This window comes from Elephas maximus, chromosome 17 (assembly GCF_024166365.1).
Source record: "Elephas maximus indicus isolate mEleMax1 chromosome 17, mEleMax1 primary haplotype, whole genome shotgun sequence".
Classification (NCBI taxonomy): Eukaryota; Metazoa; Chordata; class Mammalia; order Proboscidea; family Elephantidae; genus Elephas; species Elephas maximus.
This window is the reverse complement of record NC_064835.1, coordinates 74,472,706-74,497,920: the sequence shown is the minus strand read 5'-3', so window position 1 is coordinate 74,497,920 and position 25,215 is coordinate 74,472,706. Positions and strand designations below refer to the sequence as shown.

The window sequence follows — 25,215 nt, the reverse complement described above, 5'->3', positions numbered from 1 at the left end:
GTTGCTTTCTATAGCACCTTCTCAGGCACCTTTGTCCTTGCCAAGGTAGACAAAGGAACATGCTTGCTGGTGGGATGGGGAAGAGAGAGGAATCACTTCCTGCTCTACACAGCCCTCATTAAATGCTTCTCTTCCCTGGACTACCTACCTGTGTAAGGCTATCTCCACCTCTCAGTATACCTCCATCCCGCCACAAAAAACAAAGACTACCTAGGGATCCTCTTCTTTCCATCAAAAGTGCTTGTATTTAAAAATTGAAAAAAAAAAAAAATAGACTCACCAATTTAGTTATTCACAAACTATGTTTTACTCAGAAGCACAATGTAAAAATCCCCCCTTTTCCTCCAAAGGTACAATTTCCTCTTTCCTCGAAATTCAAAGCTATCTACCACCTTTATAATATTTAAAACTCTAGCTGGCATTCTAGTAATGAATGTACTTGCTTTCACCCACCTTCTTCAACTTTTTTTTCTGGCTCCACATTCTCAGTCTCCTTCTTGGGCTCCTCTTCCTCCAGATCCCCCCTTAAGTACTTATATTCGTTAGGATTCTGTCTCATTACCCATCCTCCTTTGTTAATATCTATTCCCACAACTTACTTCCCAAACCTGTGCCTTGAACACAGATCATTCTTTTGAACCCCATACTAACCGCCGAATGAACATTTCTGTTGGGATGAACTTCTGGCCCTCACACTTGACATGTTCCTAACTGAATTCCTCCTCCACTAAACTTTGTGTCCCCTGAACCAATGAATGGCAACACCATTTTCCATTTGCTCAAGCCAGAATCTGAGCGTCTTCCTAACTCTCCACGTCAATTATTTATCAAGTTCTGCAGACAGCACCTTGGTAATTCTCAAATACATTCACCTCCTGCCAGCCCTACTGTGACTATTCTGGTTCAAATAACAGTGTTTTACCAACTGTTAAAACTGCCATCTACAGAATGAAATTATTTACCTTACGATCCAATATCAATACATAACTGAAATAAATTTAATGAGTAATTCCTACACTTACCATGTGTGTGACATGTTGTGGTATTTCCTATCTATTCCATCTCATCAGAGGCTCACTGAATGGAGTTCACACTCTCTAACCTGCAGTTTGGAAAACACTGGTCTCCATTACTTCAGTGGCTCTCTGCCTACCTGGTTTCCTGCCCCCAATCACAGGGGAGTCAGAATTTTCTTTCAAACACAGATCTGCCTATGTCATGGTCTTGCTTAAAATAAAAGCTTCCAATGATTTCCCCAATACCTCAGGATAAAGTCCTAATTTCATCTTGATTTGGCCATTACCACTGTAGCCTAATCTGTTTCTCTTCCCCTTGGGAATGGTCTATTCCAATCATACAGATCTTGCCATCCCTATCTCTTGGTTCTGGGCTTTGCATATGCCTTTCTTTCTTCCTAGGACCTTCCTGTCCTTCCTCTCCTCTGTACCTGACTAACTTCTCCTTCTCCTCAGGATGTCCGCCTGGCTTACTTCTTCAAGAAGCTTTTTCTGCCCTTCCCAAGGGTGAGTCAGGTACTCTCCAATGTATTCTTGTATCTTTTGCTTATTAATACTGTGGAATATTTATACATTTACTCATTTGTCTCCTGCATCAGTCTGTAAACTCCTTCAAGACAGGGACTGTGTCTGTAACGGTCACAGCTAAACACTTGGCACTGGACAAGCAGTGAGCTCTCAGCAAAGACTCGAGGATAGGGACTCTGACTCAATCATGTATCTTTTGCAGCAAAAAGTACAACACCTTGCACAAAGGAGGCATTTAATGAATAATTATGAAACAGGATGGATTAAAGTCAGTACGTAGAAACATTAGCAAAAGGAAGGAAGAATATGAAATTTAATTCCAATATTTTTGCCACATCAACTTTGACAGGAGGGCAAATGAACAATATTATAGCTTTTTAATTTATGTTCATTCATTCTCTAAATAATACCAAACATATATTTAACAATAGTAAACAGTATATATACACTCTCTGGGTTAAAATCCTGGATCTATCACTTACTAGTTGTGGATCCTGGGCAAAATTTTTAACCACCTTCTGTCTCAGTTTCCTCATCTGTAAACGGGGATTTTGAGGGGAGGATGAGTAATAAAATACGATGTGTGAAGCACATAGCCCATCTGATATCCAGCACACAGTATGTGTTAATAAATGCTAGCTAGCTATCATGATCAGGGAGCCCTACTGGTACGGTAGCTAAGAGCTCAGCTGTTAACCAAAAGGTCGGCAGTTCAAATCCACCAGCTGCTCCCTGGAAACCCTATGGGGCAGTTCTACTCGGTCCTATAGGGTCACTATGAGTTGGAATCAACTAGATGGCAACGGGTTGGAAGTATGCTGTATCTTAGATTCTACACGCGAAAGTAAAGGTTATCTCCCAACTTAAAAAAGCCCTGTGGTCAAGTGGATTCTGAGTCATAGCAACCCTACAGGACCGAGTAGAACTGTCCCATAGTGGTTTCCAAGGCCTTAAATCTTTATAGAAGCAGACTGCCACATCTTTCTCCTGTGAAGTGGCTGGTGGGTTGGAGCCACTGAACTTTCAGTTAGCAGCTGAGCACTTTGGTGACTATGCCACCAGGGCTCCATCCTATTAAACAGATGCCATTTATTTGCTGCTCGTTAACCGTATTAAAGTGTAAGACTGAAGAAGCCCAGAACAAAAAGATTCTATCCCTGGCCAAGCTAGAAAATAAAAACCTAATTGTATACAAGTTTCTCAGTTGGCAGGAAAATTAACTTGAATTCCTTTTGATAAACTGAGAGTGTGAATGCCAAAGCAAAAACATGCACAACTATTATTTTATTACAATAGCATGGTTCTGAATATAGCAGGAATTCTAATTTGACTAGTACAAAAGCAAATACATACGCTTAAAATAACATATTTATGGAATTTTAGTTTTTTAATAAGAGCAATTTCAAAACATCATATCCTATGAAATCCTAGCAGGCAGTACTAGTTAAAACGACCTGGCAGTAATCTTAGAATGGAATGCATGATTGGAATGTAGTAAAAAAAAAAAAAAATTAAGTTAACATGTCATCAGCTTTATTGGACCTTGTCTACAGGAGAACTGAGGGAAGAGAAGGTAAACCATCAATGTGGAATGGAAGCTCAAAGAATCAGAAATTGGTGTGTTGATTTAGCACTCTGAGGAGGTGTCGCCAGTAGTGAAGGCTGGGCTGTAGAAGAATGCAGCAGAGAAGAGGAGCTGAGGGGAGAGAGGAGGAAAAGGAAAAGAGTGGATCAGAGAAAGAGGAGAGTGGAAAGGGAGGAGAGAAAGAGTCAACTGGAAAGAGAAAGAGTCTCATTGGAATTGCACTGGATCTGCGGATCAGTGAGAAAGTGCAGGAGCTGTCCAGGCAATAAAAGGTATTGTGAGTAAAAAGGTGCCAAATGGATGCATGATAATATAGAAAAACTCTTGTGATTTTGTTATTGTCTATCACTTCTCCCATGACTAACCATTTGAAACGCCCTGAGACAAAGTCAAATATTTAGAGCACCACATCTCAGACATGCTGAATTTAATTTCTGTATCAAAATTAATATTTTCTCTAAAACTTACCATTTTTGATATATTAAAGTTGCTAACATGCTGAATTCCCATAATCTGTCCTCTGTGAAGTCACATGTGCTTCATAATGTTAAAAGATGAAGCTCTTATTCCTTCTTAAGGTCTTCTGAATTGTCTTTAATGACCACATATTGTATATTCTTGATGCTAATAAACTATGATAAGCAATCAACCGATGCCCTTTAGTGTGTATGTTTCCCTCGTTTTTATAAGATGTCTTCTCAGACTCTAGAAAACTTGCTGACAACCAGCAATCCAAATCAAGACATACTGAGTACAGTTAATTTTTATGTGAACTGCTTTTACAGAATACTAAATACAAACATAAATACTAACAAATAAAATTTAAAAATTATGACATGAAGAAAAAAAGATTACCTATTGATGCAAAGAAAATGATAGCCAGAAAGTCACGAATAGGTTCAATATATGACATAATCTCTTCAGTAACCATGTGGCCTTGAGAAGAGATCAGTGCTCCAGCCAAGAAACAGCCCAGTTCCATGGAAACATCTAATAGCTCTGTGATCTGAGAAAGAGCGGAAGGATTATACTTTATACTGTAAACACATAAAACCAAAAAACCCATTGCTGTCTAGTTGATTCCGACTTATAGAGACCCTATAGGACCCAGCAGAACTGCCTCATAGGGTTTCCAAGGAATGGCTGGTGGATACCACTGTGCCACCAGGCCTATCTTTTTTTTTTTTATCAACATCTTCAATTTTAAGTAAGATTTACATCCAGAGATATCCTTTTAGGTCTGGCAAAACCATCGCAATAAAAACAATGGAAAAAATCCAGGAAAAAAAAAAAAAAAACACTGATAAAATGTTATGTATAACCTATTAAGTCTCTAATAGAGGCTTCTGTTGGCATGATCTGAGAGATGACAAGTGGCAGCTAATATCAGTTGAAGTAACCATAAAGGAAAGAAAAAAAAATTGTACATATTTGAAATAGTCATTCATGTGGATTACTATGAGATTTGGAAAGAGAGTATTTTCTAAAATTTTAAAAAGTATCTGGAATATATACTTTTTACCCTTGAATCAATGAGCAGCCTGATTGTGGCTTTAAAAAATGTACTGCAGGAGAAACCATTCCCATCACCAACCTCAAACCACTTAAAGAAAGTAGATACGGGTTTTAGATGATGTGAAACCAGAGAAAAGTGTCAATAAGTCTAGAAATTACTAATTTTAATAACTATGTGAACTAGATTAGACAGAATGAATAGTTATAATTTACTAGGGTTTTAACTATGACTAACGACTCGACTCACAGCAATCCTATAGGACAGGGTAGAACTGCCCCATAGGGTTTCCAAGGACTGGCTAGTGGATTCGAACTGCTGACCTTTTTGGTTAGCAGCCAAACGCTTACCACTGTGCCACCAGGGCTCCGGGTTTTAACTATAGTTAAATGCAAGGCTTAATACAGACTTCTTGATAAGACACTACGGATGCAAAACAACTTGAAAGAGGCAGTTTTTTTATTTTGAGAAAATAAAACTATAGAAGATAGCAACAACAGACATACACAAAGTGAACTTTTAAAAAGACACCATCTGCAATAGCATCAAAAACATCAAACACCTGGGAATAAATCTAACAAAAGAAGCATACGATCTTTACACTAAATACTATAAAACATTGCTAAGACAAAGAAGACCTAAAACAACAGAATGATGTCATACTCATGGATTTGAAAGCTCAGTATCACCAAGGTGTCAATTCTCCTTCAACAGATATACTGTTTCCTTGGAATTTCAATAAAAAGCTTTTTTTGTGTGTGAAAACTGACAAACTAAACCTGAAAATTTATATGGAAATGGTAAAGACCATGAATGGCCAAGACAATCCTGACAGAGAAGAACAAGTCGGGCACTTACACTACGAGATGTCAAGCTTCGGTGTAGTACCAAAAATCAAACCCCCTGCTGTCAAGTCAATTCCGTCTCATAATGACCCTACAGGACAGGGCAGAACTGCCCCATAGAGTTGCCAGGGAGAGCCTGATGGATTTGAACTGCCGACCTTTTGGTTAGCAGCTGTAGCTCCTAACCACTATGCCACCAGGGTTTCCTTGGTGTAGTACAATTGATAATTGGACTACACTAAAATTAAGAACTTCTGTTCATCTAAAATGCCATTGAGAGACTAAAAAGGCAAATCGCAAACTGGAAGATATTAGCAAAAATATATCTGACATGGAATATTAATCAACCATGATAAGGAGTGAATTACTGATACATGCTACAACATGGATGAACCTTGAAAACATGCTAACTGAAAGAAACCAGGCACAGAAAAAGACCACATGTTGTATGATTCCATTTATATGAAATACCCAGAATAAGCAAATCCCGAGAGGCAGAAAGTAGATTCGCAGTTGTCAGTGGGTAGGCAGGGAAGAGAAACGGGAAGATACAGAGTTTCATTTGGGCTGATGGGAATGTTCTGGAATTGGACAGTGGTGACTGCAAGTAGGAATCGACACAATGGCAACGGGTTTGGTTTTTGGTTTTTTGATGGCAGCACAGCACTGTGAGTATGCTAAAGAACTCGAATTATACATTTTCAAATGGCATGTTTTGTTATATAAATTTTATTTCAATTAAAAAATATTTATCCAGCAAATAATTTACCAGAATATATACAGAACTCCTACATACCGGTAAGAAAAAAAAATCGACTGAATAGAAAAATAATCTGAAGACTTTAATAGGCACATCCCCAAAAAGGACCTCCAAATGGCACCATGAAAAAGATACTCAACATCATTTGTTATTAGGAAAATGAAAATTAAACTCTAATAAGATACCACTACCACCAAAGACTGACCATACCAAGTGTTGGTGAGGGTATGGAAAAAGTGAACTCTCATATACAATATTGGTGGGAGTGTAAACAGGATAATCCCCGTGGAAAAGCTAGTAGTAATTACTAAAGCTAAATATCTGTATACTCTCATGACATAGCAATTACACTACCAGATACTGTATTTTTATGCAAATGATGTGTATCTTCTCCATGTGTTTGCCAATTGCATCCTCCCCGAGAGGTATTTTCATAAGTGCCACTATGCCAATTTTTTTTTTACATGTTGTGTAAAAAAATTAGCATAGTGCACTTACGAAAATATTGATAGTTAAGGTAATTTCCATTACTACAAGGATCCTTCACGTTGCTCTTTTTACCCATCCCCACTTCCCTCCTCTCTTCTCTCCCACCTTAAGGCCTGGCAACCACTAATCTGTTCTTCATTTTTATAATTTTGTCATTTCAAGACTATTAGCTAAATGTAATCTACAGTCGGTAACCTTTTGTGACTGGCTTTTATGGCTCTAATTCTCTGAAGATTCATGCAGGTTGGATGTATCAAAAGTTTAATTGCTGAGTAGTATTCCATGGTGTTGGCAAAGAATATTGAATATACCATGGACTACCAGAAGAACAAACAAAACTGTCTTGGAAGAAGTACAGCTCCTAAGAAATGAGGATGGCATGATTTCATCTTACGTACTTTTCACATGTTATCAGGAGGCACCAGTTCCTGGAGAAGGACATCATGCTTGGTAAAGCAGAGGGTCAGCAAAAAAGAGGAAGACCCTCAAGGAGACGGACTGACGGTGGCTAAAACAAGGGGCTCAAACATAGCAATAATTGTGAGGATGGTGCAAGACCAGGCGGAGTTTTGTTCTGTTGTACATAGGGTTGTTATGAGTTGGAACTGGCTCGATGGCACCTAACAACACTTCCATGGTATAAGGAGCCTAGATGGTGCAAGTAGTTTGCGATTGGCTGCTGACTCAAAGATTGGTGGTTCGAACCTACCCAGTGGCTCTGTGTAAGATAAGGCCTGGCATTCTGCTTCTGTACAAACCTTTGTTGTTCTTCTTAGGTGCCATTAAGCTGGTTCTGACTCATAGCAACCCCATGTACAACAGAATGAAACACTGCCTGGTCCTGTGCCATCCTCACAATCATTATGCTTGAGCCCACTGTTGCCGCCACTGTGCCAGTCCATCCCCACAAAGATCTTCCTTTTTTTTGTGGATCCTCTACTTTACCAAGCATGTCATCCTCCAGGGACTGGTCCTTCCTGATAACATGTCCAAAGTAAAACGAAGTCTTGCCATCCTTGTTTCTAAGGAGCATTCTGGCTGTACTTCTTCCAAGACAGGTTTGTTTGCTCTTCCGGCAGCCCGTGGTATATTCAATATTCTTTGCCAACACCATAATTCAAAGACATCAATTCTTCAGTCTTACTTATTCACTGTCTACTTTTCACATGCATATGAAAAAAATGAATGAAATACCATGGCTTGGGTCAGGTGCACCTTACTCCTCAAAGTGACATCTTTGCTTTTTTTTTTTTTTAACACTTTAAAGAGATCTTTTGCAGATATGCCCAATGCAATGTCATTTGATTTCTTGACTGCTGCTTCCACAGGTGTTGATTGTGGATGCAAGCAGGATGAAATCCTTGGTAGCTTCAATCTTTTCTCTGTTTATCATGATGTTGCTTAGTGGTCCAGTTATGAGGATTTTTGTTTTATGTTGAGTGGCAATCCATACTGAAGGCTGTAATCTTTGATCTTCATCAGTAAGTGCTTCAAGTCCCCTTCACTTTCAGCAAGGAAGGTTAAGTCAGCTGCATATCACAGGTTGTTAATGAGTTTTCCTCCAATCTTGATGCCACGTTCTCTGTACAGTCCAGTTTTTCAGATTGTTTGCTCAGCATTCTGTACAGGTAACAGACAAGGAAACCCTATGGAGCAGTTCTGCTCTGCAACACATGGAGTCACCATAAGTCAGGAGCCTACTCAACAGAAGCTAATACCAAGGACAACATTCCATGATATAGATGTACCACAGTTTGTTTAACCATTCACCTGTTGAAGGGTATCTGGGCTGTTTTTGGCTAGTATAAATAAAATTCGTTGCCGTTGAGTCAATTCCAACTCATAGCGACCCTACAGGGCACAGAACTGCCCCATACAGTTCCCAAGCAGTGCCTAGTGGATTCAAACGGCCGACGTTTTGGTTAGCAATCATAGCTCTTAACCACTATGCCACCAGGGTTACCAATATGAATAAAGGTGCTATACACATTTGTGTAAGGGTTTTTGTCTGAATATAAGCCTTCATTTCTCTGGGATAAATGTTGAGGAGTGCAATGACTGGTGTGTATGGTAGCTGCATGTTTTGTTTTTAAGAAACTGCCAAACTGTTACCAGAATGACTGTACCAGCAATGTATGAGTGATCCAGTTTCTCTGCATCTTTGTCAGCATTTGGAGTTTTCACTATTTTTTATTTTAGCCATTCTGATAGGTATGTAGTGATAAGTTCATTGTGGTTTTAACGTGCATTTCTTTAATGGTTAACAAAAAAACCAAACCCATTGCCATCGAGTCAATTCCGACTCATAGCGACCCTACAGGACGGAGTAGAACTGTTCCATAGACTTTCCAAGTAGTGCCTGGTGGATCTGAACTGCCAACCTTTTAGTTAGCAGCCGTAGCCCTTAACCACTACGCTACCAGAGTTTCCACCTAATGGTTAATGATGTCGATTATCTTTTCACTGTGCTTACATACCATCTGAATGTCTTCTTCTGTGAAATGTTCCTTTGTGTCATTTGTCCATACTCTAAATAAACTATTTGCTTTTTATTGTTGACCTTTAAGAGTGTTTTATGTGTTGCCACCAGTCCTTTGTTGGATATGTGGTTTGCGAATATTTTTCCTACTCTGTAGCTTTTCTTTTCATCCTGTTTACAAGGGCTTTCACAGAGTAAAAGTTTTTAGTTTTGATGAAGTTCAATGTATCGGTTTTTCTTTTTAGGATTGTGCTTTTGGTGCCAAGTCTAAGAGCCCTTTACTTAGCCCTTGATCCCAAAGATTTTCTCTTAAGTTTTTTCTAAAAGTTTTATGGTTTTTCATTTTAGTCTGTGATCCAGATTAATTTTTATGGTAAGGCATTAGATGCAGGTTCCTTTTTTGTTGTTGTTAAATCTATGGATGCCCAATTGCTTTGGTACCATTTGTTGAAAAGGCTAGTCTTCCTCCACTGAATTGTTTTTGCACCTTTGTAAAAAATTATTTGGGCATATTTATCCAGGTAAGTCTATTTCTTGGTTCTTGTTCCATTGATCTATGTATCTATTTCTCCAAAAATACCACAGTCATGATTATAGTATTGACATCTTTACTATTTTGAGTCTTTGAATCCATAAATGTGTTATGTCTTTTCATATATTTACGTCTTCTTTGATTTCTTTCCTCAGCACTGTAGTTTTCAGCATACAAGTTCTGTGCAAGTTGCATAAAATTTAGATCTAAGTTTTTTAGTTTCATTTTGTTTTTTAAGTAATTGTATATGGTATTGTGGAAACCCTGGTGGCATAGTGGTTAATAGCTAAGGCTGCTAACCAAAAGGCTGGCAGTTCGAATCCACCAGGTACTCCCTGGAAACTGTATGGGGCAGTTCTACTCTTTCCTATCGGGTTGCTATGAGTTGGAACTGACTCGACAGCAATGAGTTTGGTTTTTGGTATATGGTATTGTTCCTAAAAAAGAACATCATGTTGGGAAAAGTAGTGGGTCAGTGAAAATGAGGGAAACCCTCAATAAGATGGATCAACACAACAGCCGCAGCAATGGTCTCAAACATCTAACAATCCTGAGGATGGTGCAGTCTATTTTATTAATTCTTTGTGTTTTTTTTTTTGTGTGTGTGTGTGTGTATGTGTGTGTGTGTTTTTTATCATGGTAAAATATACATAACATAAAAATTTGCCATTTTAACCATTTTTAGGTGTACAATTCAGTGACATTACTTTCACAATGTTGTGTATCCATCACACTATGGATTACGTTTTTAAATCCAATCTGCCAATTTCTATCTTTTAATGGGTGTACTTGGACCATTTACATTTAATGTAATTATTGACATGTTAGGGCTTAAGTTTGATATTTTTTGTTCCATTTTTTATTTGTTTTCTTTTTCCTATGGGTTACTTGTACAACTTTCAGAATTCCATTTTGATTTATCTACAGTGTTTACTTTGTTGTATAGCTTTATCAGTTGCTCTAGGTACTATATTAAATACACGTAACTTAGAGTAGCCTGCTGGTATCACCATGTTAGCAGTTCAAGTGAAGTACAAAAATCTTATCTTCCTTTATGTCCCTTTATACTCCTTGGTTTATGATATAATGTCTTAAATATTTCCTTTACATAATTTTAGAATCACATCAGGCAGTGGTATAATTTCTTGCTTCGACTCTCAAACATAATTTAGAAAACTCCAGAAGAGAAGAAAGCTTAATATATTTATTCATATTATTGTTTACCATGTTCCTTCTTCCATCTTGATATTCCAAAGTTCTTTCTTTTATTGCTTTTGTTCTGTTCAGAACACTTCTAGCAGCTATTCTTTTATAGTGGGTCTGCTGGTTACAAATTCTCTTAGTTTGCCTTCATCTGAGAAAGTCTTAACTTCTCATTTAATCGTTAAGTGTATGTTTGTTGGGTGCAGAATTCTGGATTGACAGTTCTTTTCTTTCAGCACTTAAAAAATATTCTACCCCTCCTTTCTGGCATCCATTATTTTTGATGATAAATCTGCTGTATTTAAAATTGCTTTTCCCCTTAGGAAGGTGTCTTTTTTTTTTTTTTTAAACACAATTTTGAATTTTTTTTTGTCTTTAGTTTCTAGACATTTAATTATGATGTAACTTGGTATGAACATTTCTGGTTTTATCCTGTTTGATGTTCACTCAGCTTCTTGAATCTGTAGGTATACATCTCTTGCCAATTTTAGGAAGTTTTCAGCCATCATTTCTGTGAGCACTTTTTTAGTCCCATTGTCTGCTCTGTTTCCAGGACTCTCAAGACAAGAATGTTAGATCTTTTGTTATAGTCCCATAGGTCCCTGAGGCTATGTCAACTTTTTTTCCCCTATTTTCTCTGTTGTTCAGATTGGGCAATTTCTATTGTTCTATCTTCCAATTCACCAATTCTTTCCTTCATCCCCTCCATTCTGCTATTGAATACATCCACTGAGGGTTTTTTTTTTTGTTGTTGTTACTCTATTTTTCCAGTTCTGAAGTTTTCATTTGGTCCTTCTTTATATCTTCTATTTATTTGCAAAGATTTTCTATTTTTCCCCCTCCCCCTCTGGCTGACCTCAGGCTCTTGAGCCCAAGGTTTTAACCACTGTACTTCACTCTCTTGCAACATAAAAATAAATGAAACAAAAACCAAATTTGTTTCCCCCCTCTCATCCCCTCCCAATGTCATACCTCATCTTTTCTTTTTTCTTAATACAACAAATACTTACTTTTTTTTTTTTTTTACTGTTATTGTTGCTAGGTGCCACTGAGTCGATTTTTACTCCTAGCGACCCCGTGTGACAGACTAGAACTGCTCCACAGGGTTCTGTAGGCTTTAATTTTTACAGGAAATTGCTAGGTCTTTCTCCACTGTAGGCACTGGGTGGGTTCAAACCACCAACCTTTTGGACTAGCAGCCAAATGCTTAACTGTTGCATGACCAGGGCTCCTTTCTACAGCTTTAATAAGGTATAATTGGTGTACAATAAACTGTGCATATTTAAAGTGTACAATCTGATGAGTTTTGACAAATACACCCATCTATGAAGCCATCACCACAATCAAGACAATGGACACATTCATCTCCTGCCAGAGTATCCTTATGTTCCTTACTACTCCTGTTGCTAGGCAAACACTGATCTATCTGCTCTTTGTCACTATAGATTGGTTTGCCTTATCTAGAATTTTCTATAAAAGGAATTGTACAGTATATACCGTTTTATGCTTGACTTCTTACGCTCAGCATAATTCCTTTGAGATTTACCCAGTTGCAGTGTGTATCACTGCTTTGTTCCTGTTTATAGTGGAGTATATGTATGTATCAAAATCTGTTTATCTATTAACCCATGGATGGACATCTGGATTGTTTATAGCTTTGGGCTATTACCAAAAAGCTACGATGAACATTTGTGTGTATGGCTCTGTGTGAACAGATGCTTTTCTTTCTTTTGGGTAAATTCCTAAGAGTGAAATGGCTGGGTCATATGATGTGCTATAAACTGACTCTTGGGGGTAAGAAAAACAAAGTCCAGATTTATATCATTTGCTGATTTCCCTGGTGTAAATATTTCCCCTATACCTGATTTCAAGCTACCAGTGGTTTAATAATGAGTTTGCAATTTTTCTGAAAATTTAACAACTGGTTCTTGTGAACAAGATTTTCTACTTCTTTATTGAGACTTTCTATTTTTTCATTTGTGTCAAGTGATTTAATAATTGCTCCTAGGATCACTTTTCTTGTATTTTATTTTGATAAGTAGGATAGTTTGTCTCCTTTGTGGTTACCTTATTATTTACCCCTATTTTCCTAAATTTAAACCTAACTTTTATTTCTTTGTATCGCTGTATCTTCGTTTCCATATGGAAGGTGTATGATTACATTTCTTAGTCTCTCTTTACTGTTTTAATGTTGTCTTCTTTTATATAACAATATCACTGTTACCCTGTTTTGAGCTTTTTTTTTTTTTTTTTTTAAATCTTGTTGTGTTTTTTTGATTCCCTGTCTGGGTTGACTTCTGATTGCTCTGCCCAGTGTTCTAGTCTTGGGTTGATACTTGATATTATTGATTTTCTAACCAAAGAACTCCCTTTAGTATTTCTTATAGTTTTGATTTGGTTTTTATGAATTCCCTAAACTTCTGTTTATCTAGAAATGTCCTAATTTCACCTTCACATTTAAGAGACAGTTTTGCTGGATATACTATTCTTGGCTGGCAATTTTTTCCTTCAATTTTTTAAATAAGTTCTCCCATTGCCTTCTTGCCTGCATGGTTTCTGCTGAGTAGTCCAAGCTTATTCTTATTGGCTCTCCTTTGTAGGTGACTTTTCATTTATCCCTAGCTGCTCTTAAAACTCCCTCTTTATCTTTGTTTTTGGCAAGTCTTGGTGACTTTCTTTTAACATCTACCTTACGTGGAGTTCGATGAGCATCTTGGATAGATATCTTCTCATCTTTTACAATATCAGGGAAGTTTTCTGCCAACAAATCTTCAACAATTCTCTCTGTATTTTCTGTTATCCCTCCCTTTTCTGGTACTCCAATCCCTCATACATTATTTCTCTTGATAGAGTCCCACATGATTCTTAAGGTTTCTTCATTTTTAAAAATTCTTTTATCTGATTTTTCTTCAAATATATTAGTGCCAAGTGATTTATCTTCAAGTTTAGAAATTCTGGCTTCTACTTGCTCAATTCTGCTCCTTTGACTTTCTATTGAGTTGTCTACTTCTGTAATTTTATTGTTAATCTTCTGAGTTTCTGACTGCTGTCTGTCTATGGGATTTTTCCAGCTTATTAAATTTTTCATTATGTTCCTGAATAAGCTTTCTAATTTCTTCAATTGCTTTATCTGTGTGTTCCTTGGCTTGTTTTGCATATTGCCTCATTTCCTTCCTGATGTCTTGAAGGGTTCTGTATATTAAACTTTTGTATTCTGCCTCTGGTAATTCCAGGAAGGCACTTTCATCTAGAAGATCCCTGGATTCTTTGTTTTGAGAGCTTGTTGAGGTGATCACAGTCTATTTCTTTATGTGACTTGATATTGACTGTTGTCTCCAAGCCATCTATAAGTTATCATATTAGTTTATGTTTGCTTACTGTGTTGTAGCTTCTTGCTTTGTTTTGTTTTGATATGCCCAAATGGGTTGCTTGAGTGAGCCAGCTTGATTATTTTCACCTTTGGAGCTCTGACATCCTGTTCCCAGCTGGCTAGAGCTGTTATCAGGTATATCAGTCCAGGAGTCCATTCACTTTTCTTGTATGAATTCAGCTCAGGTGTCCAGGTAGCTGATTATCAAGTATGTGGTACAGGCTCTGTCCTACAGTCTTAAAGGGGCAGGGATGATTGGTGTAGGTACCGGTATCTGGTTGCAGCAGGGGGTCACGCTGTGAACAAGGCAGGGGGTTGAGAACCGACCCCCAAGTGTCTCTGAGGAAAGTGCGTCCCTGTTCCCTAGAGTGTGCAGGTAGATGGGTTCTGCAGATGGACCATGGGCACCCAGTGTTTTTTGTTGTAAGGACCAGGAGCTACCAGTTATCCTTGGACCCCTGTCACGGGTGGCTGGGTGACCTGAGTGGACTACCAGTCCTCAGGCTCCTGATGTAGGTAGGTGAGGACCCTGTTTAATAGGCAAAGCAGTGTCAAACGTCAAACAACCACCTCTCCACTGCACAGCTGAAACAGTTGGAGTCTGCCAACAAGGGTCTGCTCTCCTGAAATAGGCCCACACAGGTCCATGCAGAGGGGAAGGGTGCTCAAAGTCCATGGATCGTTTATGCCTGGACAAGAGCCACTTCTGTCCTGAGCTCCCCTGGTTAGTGGAGTTGGCAAATTATCTTTTCCCCCAAATGCAAATTTTTTCCTTCTCCAAGGCCGGGAGGATGGCTCTAGGCACTCAACAGTGCCTATCTCAGGCCCAGAGAATTCAGCCGCTGAAGCTGGCTTGGGGGCAGAGGGGTGGTGGTAAAACATACGCAAGTACTTAGCTTTTGCCTAGAACGCCGTTCTTCTCCGGTTCCAGAGATGTGAGTAGGCTGTGTGGCTGGCTGCTTCTCCCTGAGGAAACTGCGGCCGAATGATAGTAGCCCACCGCCACCACTCCGGGAATGGTGCCCAAGGGCTCCCCACGATCCAAGTCTGGTAACTCCTCTCCGCTTCTAAACCATCTCTTCCTCCCCCTGCCCCTCTGTTTGTTTTCTAAGCTTTCCTTTGATGCTCAGGGCTCCTAGTTTGTCATAAACAGACTCATTTCACTTGTTTTTTCGGGTCTTTGCTGTAAAAACGGCTCGCCAGAAGCGTCTGTATATTCTGCCATCTTGGCTCCACCTTCCTTTATCCTCCTAGGATCACTTTTATGATGGCTGTTTCAAAATCCTTGTCAGATAATTCTAATATATGTGTCATCTTGGCGTTTGCATTTGTTGCTTGACTTTTTTCTCGTTCAAATTGAGATCTTACTGGTTCTTGCTATGATGAGAAATTTTTGATTGACACCTGAATATTTTTGTATTCTGTTATGAGACTCTAGATCTTATTTAAACTTTTTGTTTAAGCTGGCTTTCCCTAATACTGCTCTGGCAGGGAAAGGTGGAACATCCCTTTGCTACTGTCATGTGGATATAAAGTCCAGGTTCCTTATTTGTCCCCTGTTGACGCTCGAGAAGGATGCTTGTGTGACTCTCCGTGTGGTTAGATTGGGGCATGATGAGGGCGGGAGGGAGAGGTCCTTACTGACTAGTAGCAAGGTTAAAAGTCCTGGCTCCCTATTTGGCCTTCTCTGACACCACTCTGGCAGGGGTGCTGGGGTGAGTAGCACAGCCTGGTAAGGATGGAAGTCTAGGCTTTCCGCTTGACCTTTGCTAGTATAGATGGGGCCACCATTTTCTCAGTGGTTTTTGGCTGGAGTAGAGTGATTACTGTCTGAAAGTATTTTCTTTCCAGGTTTTCCCTTCCTGGTTCTTTGGCCAGAGTGAGTAGGGTTTTGTTGGGGATTTTTTCTCTGCACATGTTGGTGTTTCTGGGTTGTTGGCTTCTTCAGCTCCATATTTGTGATGCATGAGGCAAAAAAGAAAACTCAGGAGAACTCATCTGTGTCATTCCTCAGGCCCTGAGTTCCTTAGCCAGTCTGCTTTCTTTTCTTCACCATGCAGAGTTTTCATATATTTGTTTTATGTATAATTTCTAGGACTTTTAGGGGGTTTTAGTTGTAGTTAGTAGATATACTGGAAGAAAAAATCTATCTTCCTGGAAGCAAAAGTGTATTAATTTACTTGCAGATAGATTCAACTTTTTAAAAATTCATCATTTTTGAGTTAATAAAATCAAGGAATATTCAGAAATAAAAATGTTTAGGAAAGCAATATGGTGACAGCTAATGCTACTTTTTAGCATAAAATCATTTCAATTTTATGAAATCATGAGTGCTGTTGCATTATCATTATCAATAATTTAAGATATTTTAATTAGGGAAATTGTTCATACTTAGACTATATTAGTCAAAGAGTATTTTCCCCCTTCTGCCATGAAAAACCTGTCCTTTAAATAAAGAGAATCTGCTTTCCAAAATAACATATTCTTAAACTTTTTACATTATAGCAATAAAAATTACCCTGTTGACCAACCTGTCCTCATCAAACCTAACCAGAATTTGTTTCTCAAATGTTAATCTTCTATTTTAGGTGCAAAGCTATTTGAAAGTTTCAAACAGAGTAGAATGATTAGCAATTGGTTTTTCTGTGGCTTTTACCTTTCCACAAGTAGATTTGTTTACTTAAGCCCTCTAAGTAATGTGGCAGCTTGAGATTACTCCCAAATAGAATTTTGGCAAAGTGCTAAGAGTATGAGTTAAAACAGTTTAACAGGTTTAGTTCATTGTATTATATATTGATGGGCAGCACAATAAACTGTGTATAAAATAAATAATACTAATAAATGTTAAAATATTTTAACCAGTATTAAAAGATAAAGCATTGCGCATAGCCCTCAATGAAACACACTATAAGATGGATTACATAAATAACACATATAGATATTTTGAGAATTACCGTTAACATTATAAAGATGAAAGCAGATATTCCTAAAATTAGGATTTCTTTGTTCCCTTTGCTTTCCATATGTAGCTTTCGATAATATGGTCCTATGAGATAAGTCTTTATAACAAGACATAAAAGAAAAACAGCTGCTAGCGAAAAGAGAATCTGACCAATCAAAACCAGTATTCGCAGTATTTCCATGAAAATGCTAGGAAAGAAAAAAAAAAAAGACATGTTACTTCGCCTTCAAAACACTATTCTCTAAAATCCAGTAAAATGATCTTTGACTCTTCTTTTTTCTTTAAAATATTACAAACAAAATTACCCAAATAGCACATATTTTTATTTCCAAAAGCTAAAATAAAGCCTAGGAATCATATTAATCTCAAAAATTGAGTTATCTGAATCAAATATGGAAATTGAATTATTTTGCAATCAATACTTTGGAATAAATACATTTTATAGGATGTAAAGACTCTTGACTGACAGCTTTTATATCATAATCAGTGATTGATAATAAAATTCGCCATCAGGAATTAACCTCCATTTGATGTTCTTTGTAAGGCAATAGTCACTCTGTAATATTAGACTGCAGAGCTTCACCACTGGAAGCATAACTAAAGAACTCCAGCAACATTCAGCGAAACATTTCCTTATCACAAGCCAGAATTCTGAATATCACATCTACTATTTAGTCACAGAAAAAAATGATTCTTTACTAAGCTTTTAAAAATACATGTATTCTATTCAGATCTTGGAATATATTCTTATATATATATATATGTAAAGGCATGATTTTGTAGCATTTACAACAATAATGTGTTTTAAGCACAGCTTTCTACCATATTTAGAAAAACATTCAGTCCAAAATTCTGGTTTAAAAAGTTCTCCTTATCAATGGAAGAATATATATCTGATTACTAAGAAAGTGTTTATCACTGCAGTCAGGCTTAAAATAGCAGTGCTGGAAACACAAATCTCAAGTTGCCACATGATTACTTAGGGGAATCAGCAGAGCTGGGCTTGAAGCAAAGAAAAGTGGGATGAATAAGCCAATAACTGGTAAGGAAATGCTAGGAAAAAATCCTTTGGTCATTTTGAAAGACTCTACAACTTTTCATTAAGAAGGTAAGCCAGTATGAGAAATAAGGATCTGAAGCACTGGCAAGAACAGAAATTTGTTCATTGGTATAGAATAAAATAGGTTAGTTAACCTAATATTCATGACCAGTTTTCCACAACCCAGTAAAGGATCATTGAACTAATCTTTCAAGCCAAGCCACACTTGATTGTTCTCTTTCCCTTGCTCTACACATCCAATAGATCAACAAGCCCTCTATCACCAAAACTTAGCCTGAATTTGGCCCTTGTGTCCATCACTATCACCTTGTGTCTAGTAAGCTACCATCATTGTTCTCCTACACCACTCCAATAACATCCTAAGTGATCTTATCCACTCTTGTCCCACTACAATCCACTTTCCAAAAGAGGCCAAACAACAGGTTAAGAACATCAATTAGATGTTCAAATGCTTCCTATGACATTTAAATGAAACTCAAACTTCTTTCCCTACCTTAAACATTTCATTTCACCCAACTATCCCCACTGCCTTTTTTTTTTTTTTTTTTTTGCTTCAACAGGGCAAGTTCCCTCTAGCTGTAGGGCGTGTACACCAGGTTCCCTCCGTTGGAATGCTCCTCTAGGCTTCCCTCACATGACTGGCTAATCTGTGTTCTTCAGATTTTAGACTAAATACCAACTTCTTAGATGCCTTTGCAAATCTGAGGTAGTAACCCTTTATTCACGAATTCATCATGCTACTCGTCACACACTTATCTATGATAGATATTCTTCCTTGGTTACTATTAATTTATCATTTATTTATTATCTTTCCCACATAGAATGACAACTTCATGAGAGCATTCTCTATCTAGTTGACTTTTGTATCCTAAAGCCAAAACCAAACTGGTTGCCATGGAGTTGAGTCTGACTCATAGCAACCCTATAGGACACAGTAGAACTGCCCCATAGGGTTTTCAAGGATGACTGGTGGATTCAAATTGCTGATCTTTCAGTTAGCAGTCAAACTCTTAACCACTGCACCACCAGGGCACCTTTGTATCCTAAGTATCTAGAATGGTGCATGGCACATTACAGGTGTTCTAGTTTCAGTCTGGGAAGAACATGCTCGGCATTTCTCAAGCTGAAAGAACTGAAGAGAAAATTCGAGCCTCGAACTGCAATACTGAAGGATTCTAGGGAACTGACATAGGCAACATCAAAAGAAGATGAAAGGAATACACAGTCACTGTACCAAACAGAACTGATTGACATCCAACCATTTCAGGGATAGCATGTGATCAAGAACCGATGGTACTGAATAAAGAAATCCAAACCGCACTGAAGGCACTGGTGAAAAACAAGCCTCCAGTAATATGGATTGGAATACCAACTGAGATGTTTCAACAAATGGCTGCAGCTCTGGAAGTGCTCACTCGTCTATGCCAAGAAGTTTAGAAGACAGCTACCTGGCCAATCGACTGAGATCCATATTTGTGCCCCTTCCAAAGAAAGGTGACCCAACAGAATGTGGAAATTATCAAACAATATCATTAATATCACAAACAATGAAAATTTTGCTAAAGATCATTCAAAAGTGGTTGCAGCAGTACATGGACTGGGAACTGCCAGAAATTTATGCTGGTTTCAGAAGAGGACATGGAACTAGGTATATCATTGCTGATGTCAGATGGGTCCTGACTAAAATCTGAGAATACCAGAAAGATGTTTACAAGTGTTTTATTGACTATGCACAGACATTTGACTGTGTGGATCATAACAAAACACAGATAACATTGCAAAGAATGGGAATTCCAGAACACTTTAACTGTACTCTGCAGGACCTGTACACAGACCAAGAGGCAGTCGTTCAAAAAGAACAAGGGGATCCTGTGCGGTTTAAAATCAGGAGAGGTATGCATCCGGGTTGTATCCTTTCACCATACTTATTCAAGCTGTATGCTAAGCAAATAATCAGAGAATCTAGACTATACGAAGAACACGGCATCAGGTCTGGAGGAAGATTCATTAATAATCTGCAATATGCAGATGACACAACCTTGCTTGCTGGAAGTGAAGAGGACTTGAAGCACTTATTGATGAAGATCAAAAACTAGGTCTTCATTATGGATTACACCTCAATATAAAGAAAACACAACTCCTCACAACTGGACCAATAAGCAACATCATGATCAACAGAGAAAAGACTGACATTGTAAAGGATTTCATTTTATGTGGATCCATAATCAACGCTAACAGAAGCAGCAATCAAGAAATCAAATGACGCATTGCATTGAGCAAATCTGCTTTAAAAGACCTCTTTATAAGTGTTAAAAAGCAAACATGTCACTTTCAATACTTAGGTGCACCTGACCCAAGCCATGGTGTTTTCAATTGTCTCATAGCCATGCGAAAGCTGGACAATGAATAAAGAAGACTGAAGAATTGCTGCTTTTGAATTACGGTGTTGGCAAAGAATACTGAATGTACCGTGAACTGCCAGAAGAACGAACAAATGTGTCTTGAAAGAAGTACAGCCAGAATGCTCCTTAGAAGCAAGGATGGCAAGACTGTCTCACATACCTTGGGCATGTTGTCAGGAGGGATCAGTCCCTGGAGAAGGACGTCATGCTTGGTAAAGTAGAGAGTCAGTGAAAAAGAGGAAGATACTTATGGGGACGGATTGACACAGTGCTGCAACAATGGGCTCAAGCATAACAACAGAGGATGGCACATGACTACATGGTGTTTTGTTCTGGGTCCATAGGGTCCCTATGAGTCGAAACCAACTTGACAGCACCTAATAAAAATAGTTTCAGTCCAGTTTTACTTAAAGAGATCTACAAGCAATTTCAGATTTGCATTTTTCATAATAGTCCTTATGGCAACCCTATGAGATAAGTAGTATTACTATCTCTATTTTACAGGTAAGAAAGTAGAGGCAGAAATCACATACTAAGTGGCAGAGCTGGGAACAAACTCAGGCAGCCTGGCTCCAGAATCTGTGCTCATAATCATTATACAAGCTGCTCTGTAATTACCATCTCTAGTTTGGATTTACATACATATATACAAAGAATCTACTAAATATAGTGCAGTGAGATTAAAATATTCAAACGGTTCGGAAAGGTACAAAATGAAAGGTTAAAGTCTCAGACTACTCCAATCTCTTTTAAAGATAATCACTGTTAATAGTTTATGATTCCCACTAGCTAAATTTCATTTGTATGTCCACATGAATTTTATTCTTAATTTACACAATGAGATCACAAGGTGTATACTACTTTGCACCTTTATTTTTCCACTTATTTGGGACAATTTCCTTTCCTTAGCACATGCCTCATGTTTTAATAGCGGAATAGTATTCTATCATATGGATGTATGTAATTTACTTAGCCAGGTCTCTACTGATAGACACTTGGGTTGTTGTAGGTTCCTTCTCCGCTGAAGTGACGACAAGTTTTTGAAAGCATATTCAGTTGTGTTGCTTGGGAAAGGATAAGCACTTTCTACATTGTGACACATATTGCCAAACTGGCTACCGGGAAGGTTGATCCAATTTCTACTCCCAATCACAACCCACAAGAGGGCCCATGTCCCAAACTGAGTATCATCCAACTTTTAAATGTTTACAAACTGACAAGTAAAAAGTACCAATTGCCTTTCTTTATGTGTGAAGGTTAGCATTCATTTTATTCATTTCTGTGTTAATTGCTTGTAACTCTTATCCATTTTGTAAGCTGAGTTACTCATATGTTTATTAATTTATATATTATTTCTTATTAATCATTTATAGAACAAGAAACTTACCCCTCTGTCTTCAACATATGTATGTTTTCTTTTTCAGTTTGTCCTTGGCTTACCAAATATGTATGTGTGCATATGTGTGTATGTATGTGCATGTTTGCATATATGCATGTGTATGTATCTATTTAAACATTAAAAGTTTTTAATATTAATATAGTGAAATTTATCACTTTTCTTTTCCTTTATGGACCCTAGATTTTGTATCCTACTTGAAGCAGAAAGGTCTTCCCGTCATAAATAAGATAAATAAATTCATCTCATACTATCTTCTAGAACTTTCATGGTTTTACATGATTTTGATTCTAATAATTCAAATCACTTTATATTTTAATAATTTTATTTATCATAGCTTTCTGTGTTGTGTTTTTGTAGCATATTTTGGGGAAACTGTTACATCTTTCCTTTAGGAAAAATCAAGATTAATTCTGCATGAAGTTCAATAAAAAGGCAAAGTTTATATTAACATTACAACTGAATTAGTCCTTTTTTTAACTATAAAATGTCCTTGGTTATCAAAATTAGAAAAAGGTTTCCTTAAATTACAGAGAAATATATACAGTAGATAAAAAATTAACACAAATCTACTGCTCTACTAATATATATATATAAAATATATATATTACTAGTTTCTATTTGTATAGCTCATTCAATGTCTTTATATGTTGAAATAAAATTGTATATAATTTTTAACAGCTTTATAGAGATATAATTCACTTACCATACAATTTACCCACTTAAAGTGTACAATTCAATGGTTTGTAGTATATTCACAGTTGTGCAACCATTATCACAATCAATTTTAGAACATTTTCATCACTTCAAAAAAAGAAACCGTGTACCATTAGCTGTCATTTCCCATTTCCCCTCAACCTCCCCAGAACTAGACAACCTCTAATCTACTTTTTGTCTCTACAGAATTGCCTGTTTTGGACATTTCATATATATATAATCATATAATACATGCCCTATTGGGCAGTTCTACTCTGTCCTATAGGGTTGCTGTGAGTCAGAACTGACTCGGCGGCAATGGGATAGGTTTTTCATTTAGCATAGTATTTTCAAGGTCACTCATGTTGTAACATGTTAGTACTGCATTCCTTTTGATGGCTGAATAATATTCTATTGCATGGACACACCACATTTTATTCCTCCATTCATTAACTAATGGACATTTGAGTTGCTTCCATTTTTTTTAGTTATCATGACTAATGCTGCTATGAACATTCATGTACAAGTTTTTGTGTAGACATGTTTTAATTTTTTTTGGTATATACTTAGGAGTGGAATTGCTAAGTCCTATTATGGTAACTCTAAGTTTAATATTTGAGGAGTGTTGTATATAATTTTGATTTTAAAAGCTTAACATTACAATATAGAGCATTTTTCCACACTGTTAAAACTCTTCGTAAACATGAAGTTTCATGCCTGAATTGGAACAATTTTAATAGGATCCATACTTACATTGGATTAAATTTTTTTAACTCCAAAAATGAAAAAAAAAAAAAAAAACCTTAAAAAGTTTTCTGACTGAGTAAATGTCATATAGCAATATTTTTATGTATCTATAACTGAAAAGAAAGGTATAAAATATTTGTTTTATAAGTATCCTGCGAACTTTAACTAAGGCTCTATGTATTCTTGTTTAATAAAGAAACTCTGACCTTTGCTAAGTAATAATTTATTGTACAGTGATAAAACTAAGACTTCTTAAAATATAACTCAAATGATTTTCAGTTAAAGTTACAAACCATCCTTTTGCTGTCCAAATTTTTGTTCACTCGTGTATATCCAAAATTTGTAGCCAAAAGGAATAAGAACTGATTCTATAGCAATCCACTAAGCAGGCACTGTTTCCACATTATTTCCCATTTTACAGATGAGAAAACCAAATCACAGAGATCTACTTTGTCACATTTGGTCACCATGAGTCAAAAGTGACTTGATCAATAACAACAACCTTCCCTATTATACTGTGAGCTATTTGAAAGCAGAGAATAGATCTTAATCATTTTAGGATTTTTGAAACCTAATATAGGGCTGGGCAAAAGGTAAACACTATACTAAACTTACAGCCACCAGTTTGCAATGATGCAGTATTTGTCAGTGCACCACCCTGAACAGGATGGTGTCTGTGGGGTCCAGCAGGAAGCTGAACATAAAGACCTACCAACTACACATTCTGCCTCGACAGGGGGATTGTCCAGGATACAGTAGAAAATCACTCATCACACCAAGAACCAGAAAAATCACAACTTGAATGAGAAAAGAAACTCAATAGACTCCAACATCAAGATAAATCACATGTTGGAATTAACCTGTCAAGTATTTTCAAACAATCATTATAAAAATGCTTCAGCAAGCAATTACAAATGCTCTTGAAGCAGATGAAAAAATAGAAAACCTCAGCAAAGAAATTGAAGCTATAATAAAAGAACCAAATGGGAATTACACAACTGAAAAATACAATAACCAAAATAAAAATCTTGTGGGTGGGCAAAATAGTAAAGTGGAGATGAGAGAGAATAGAATTATTAAACTTGGGGATATATATCAATAGCATTTATCTAATGTGAACAACAGAGAGAAAAGAGACTGGAAAAAAGAAGACGAACAGTCGTCTCAAAGACCTATAGAAGAAAAACAAAAGAGCAAAAATTTGTTATCACTGGAGTCCCAGAAGAAAGGGAGAGAGAGGGACTGAAAAAGTATTCAAGGAAGTAATGACTAAAAACTTTAGATTTAAGAAACTGAGTGAACTCCTAATAGGATAAACTCAAAGAAATCTTGCCAAGATACATCATAATTAGACTTCAAAAAAGAACTGGTTCTTTGAAAAGATTAATAAAATGAACAAGCACATAGCAAGACTGACAAAGAAAAAAGAGAGAAGACACAAGTTAGCCACATTAGGAACGAAACAGGAGCTATCACTATAGTCCTTGCAGACATCAAAAGGACAGTAAAGGAATATTATGAACAACTTTACATTTGTAAATGAGATAACTTATACAAAACGGACCAATTCCTTGAAAACCACAAACTACCAAATTCAACTGAAATGGACAGGATGAATAGTCTTATAACCAT

The 25,215-nt window shown here is 37.1% G+C and overlaps 1 protein-coding gene across 4 annotated transcripts in view; it reads right to left on the bottom strand.

Annotated features, from left to right (window-relative positions):
• Positions 1-25,215, bottom strand: part of TMCO3 (transmembrane and coiled-coil domains 3) — a 73,014-nt gene that overhangs the window by 7,618 nt on the left and 40,181 nt on the right. For 2 of the 4 annotated variants that reach the window (XM_049856234.1, XM_049856233.1), the window contains 2 exons: positions 17,275-17,470; positions 3,985-4,135 (listed from right to left, as the gene is read on the bottom strand). In XM_049856234.1, the coding sequence (XP_049712191.1) occupies positions 3,985-4,135; positions 17,275-17,470 (347 nt within the window). The other 2 variants (XM_049856235.1, XM_049856236.1) reach the window with 2 other exon arrangements.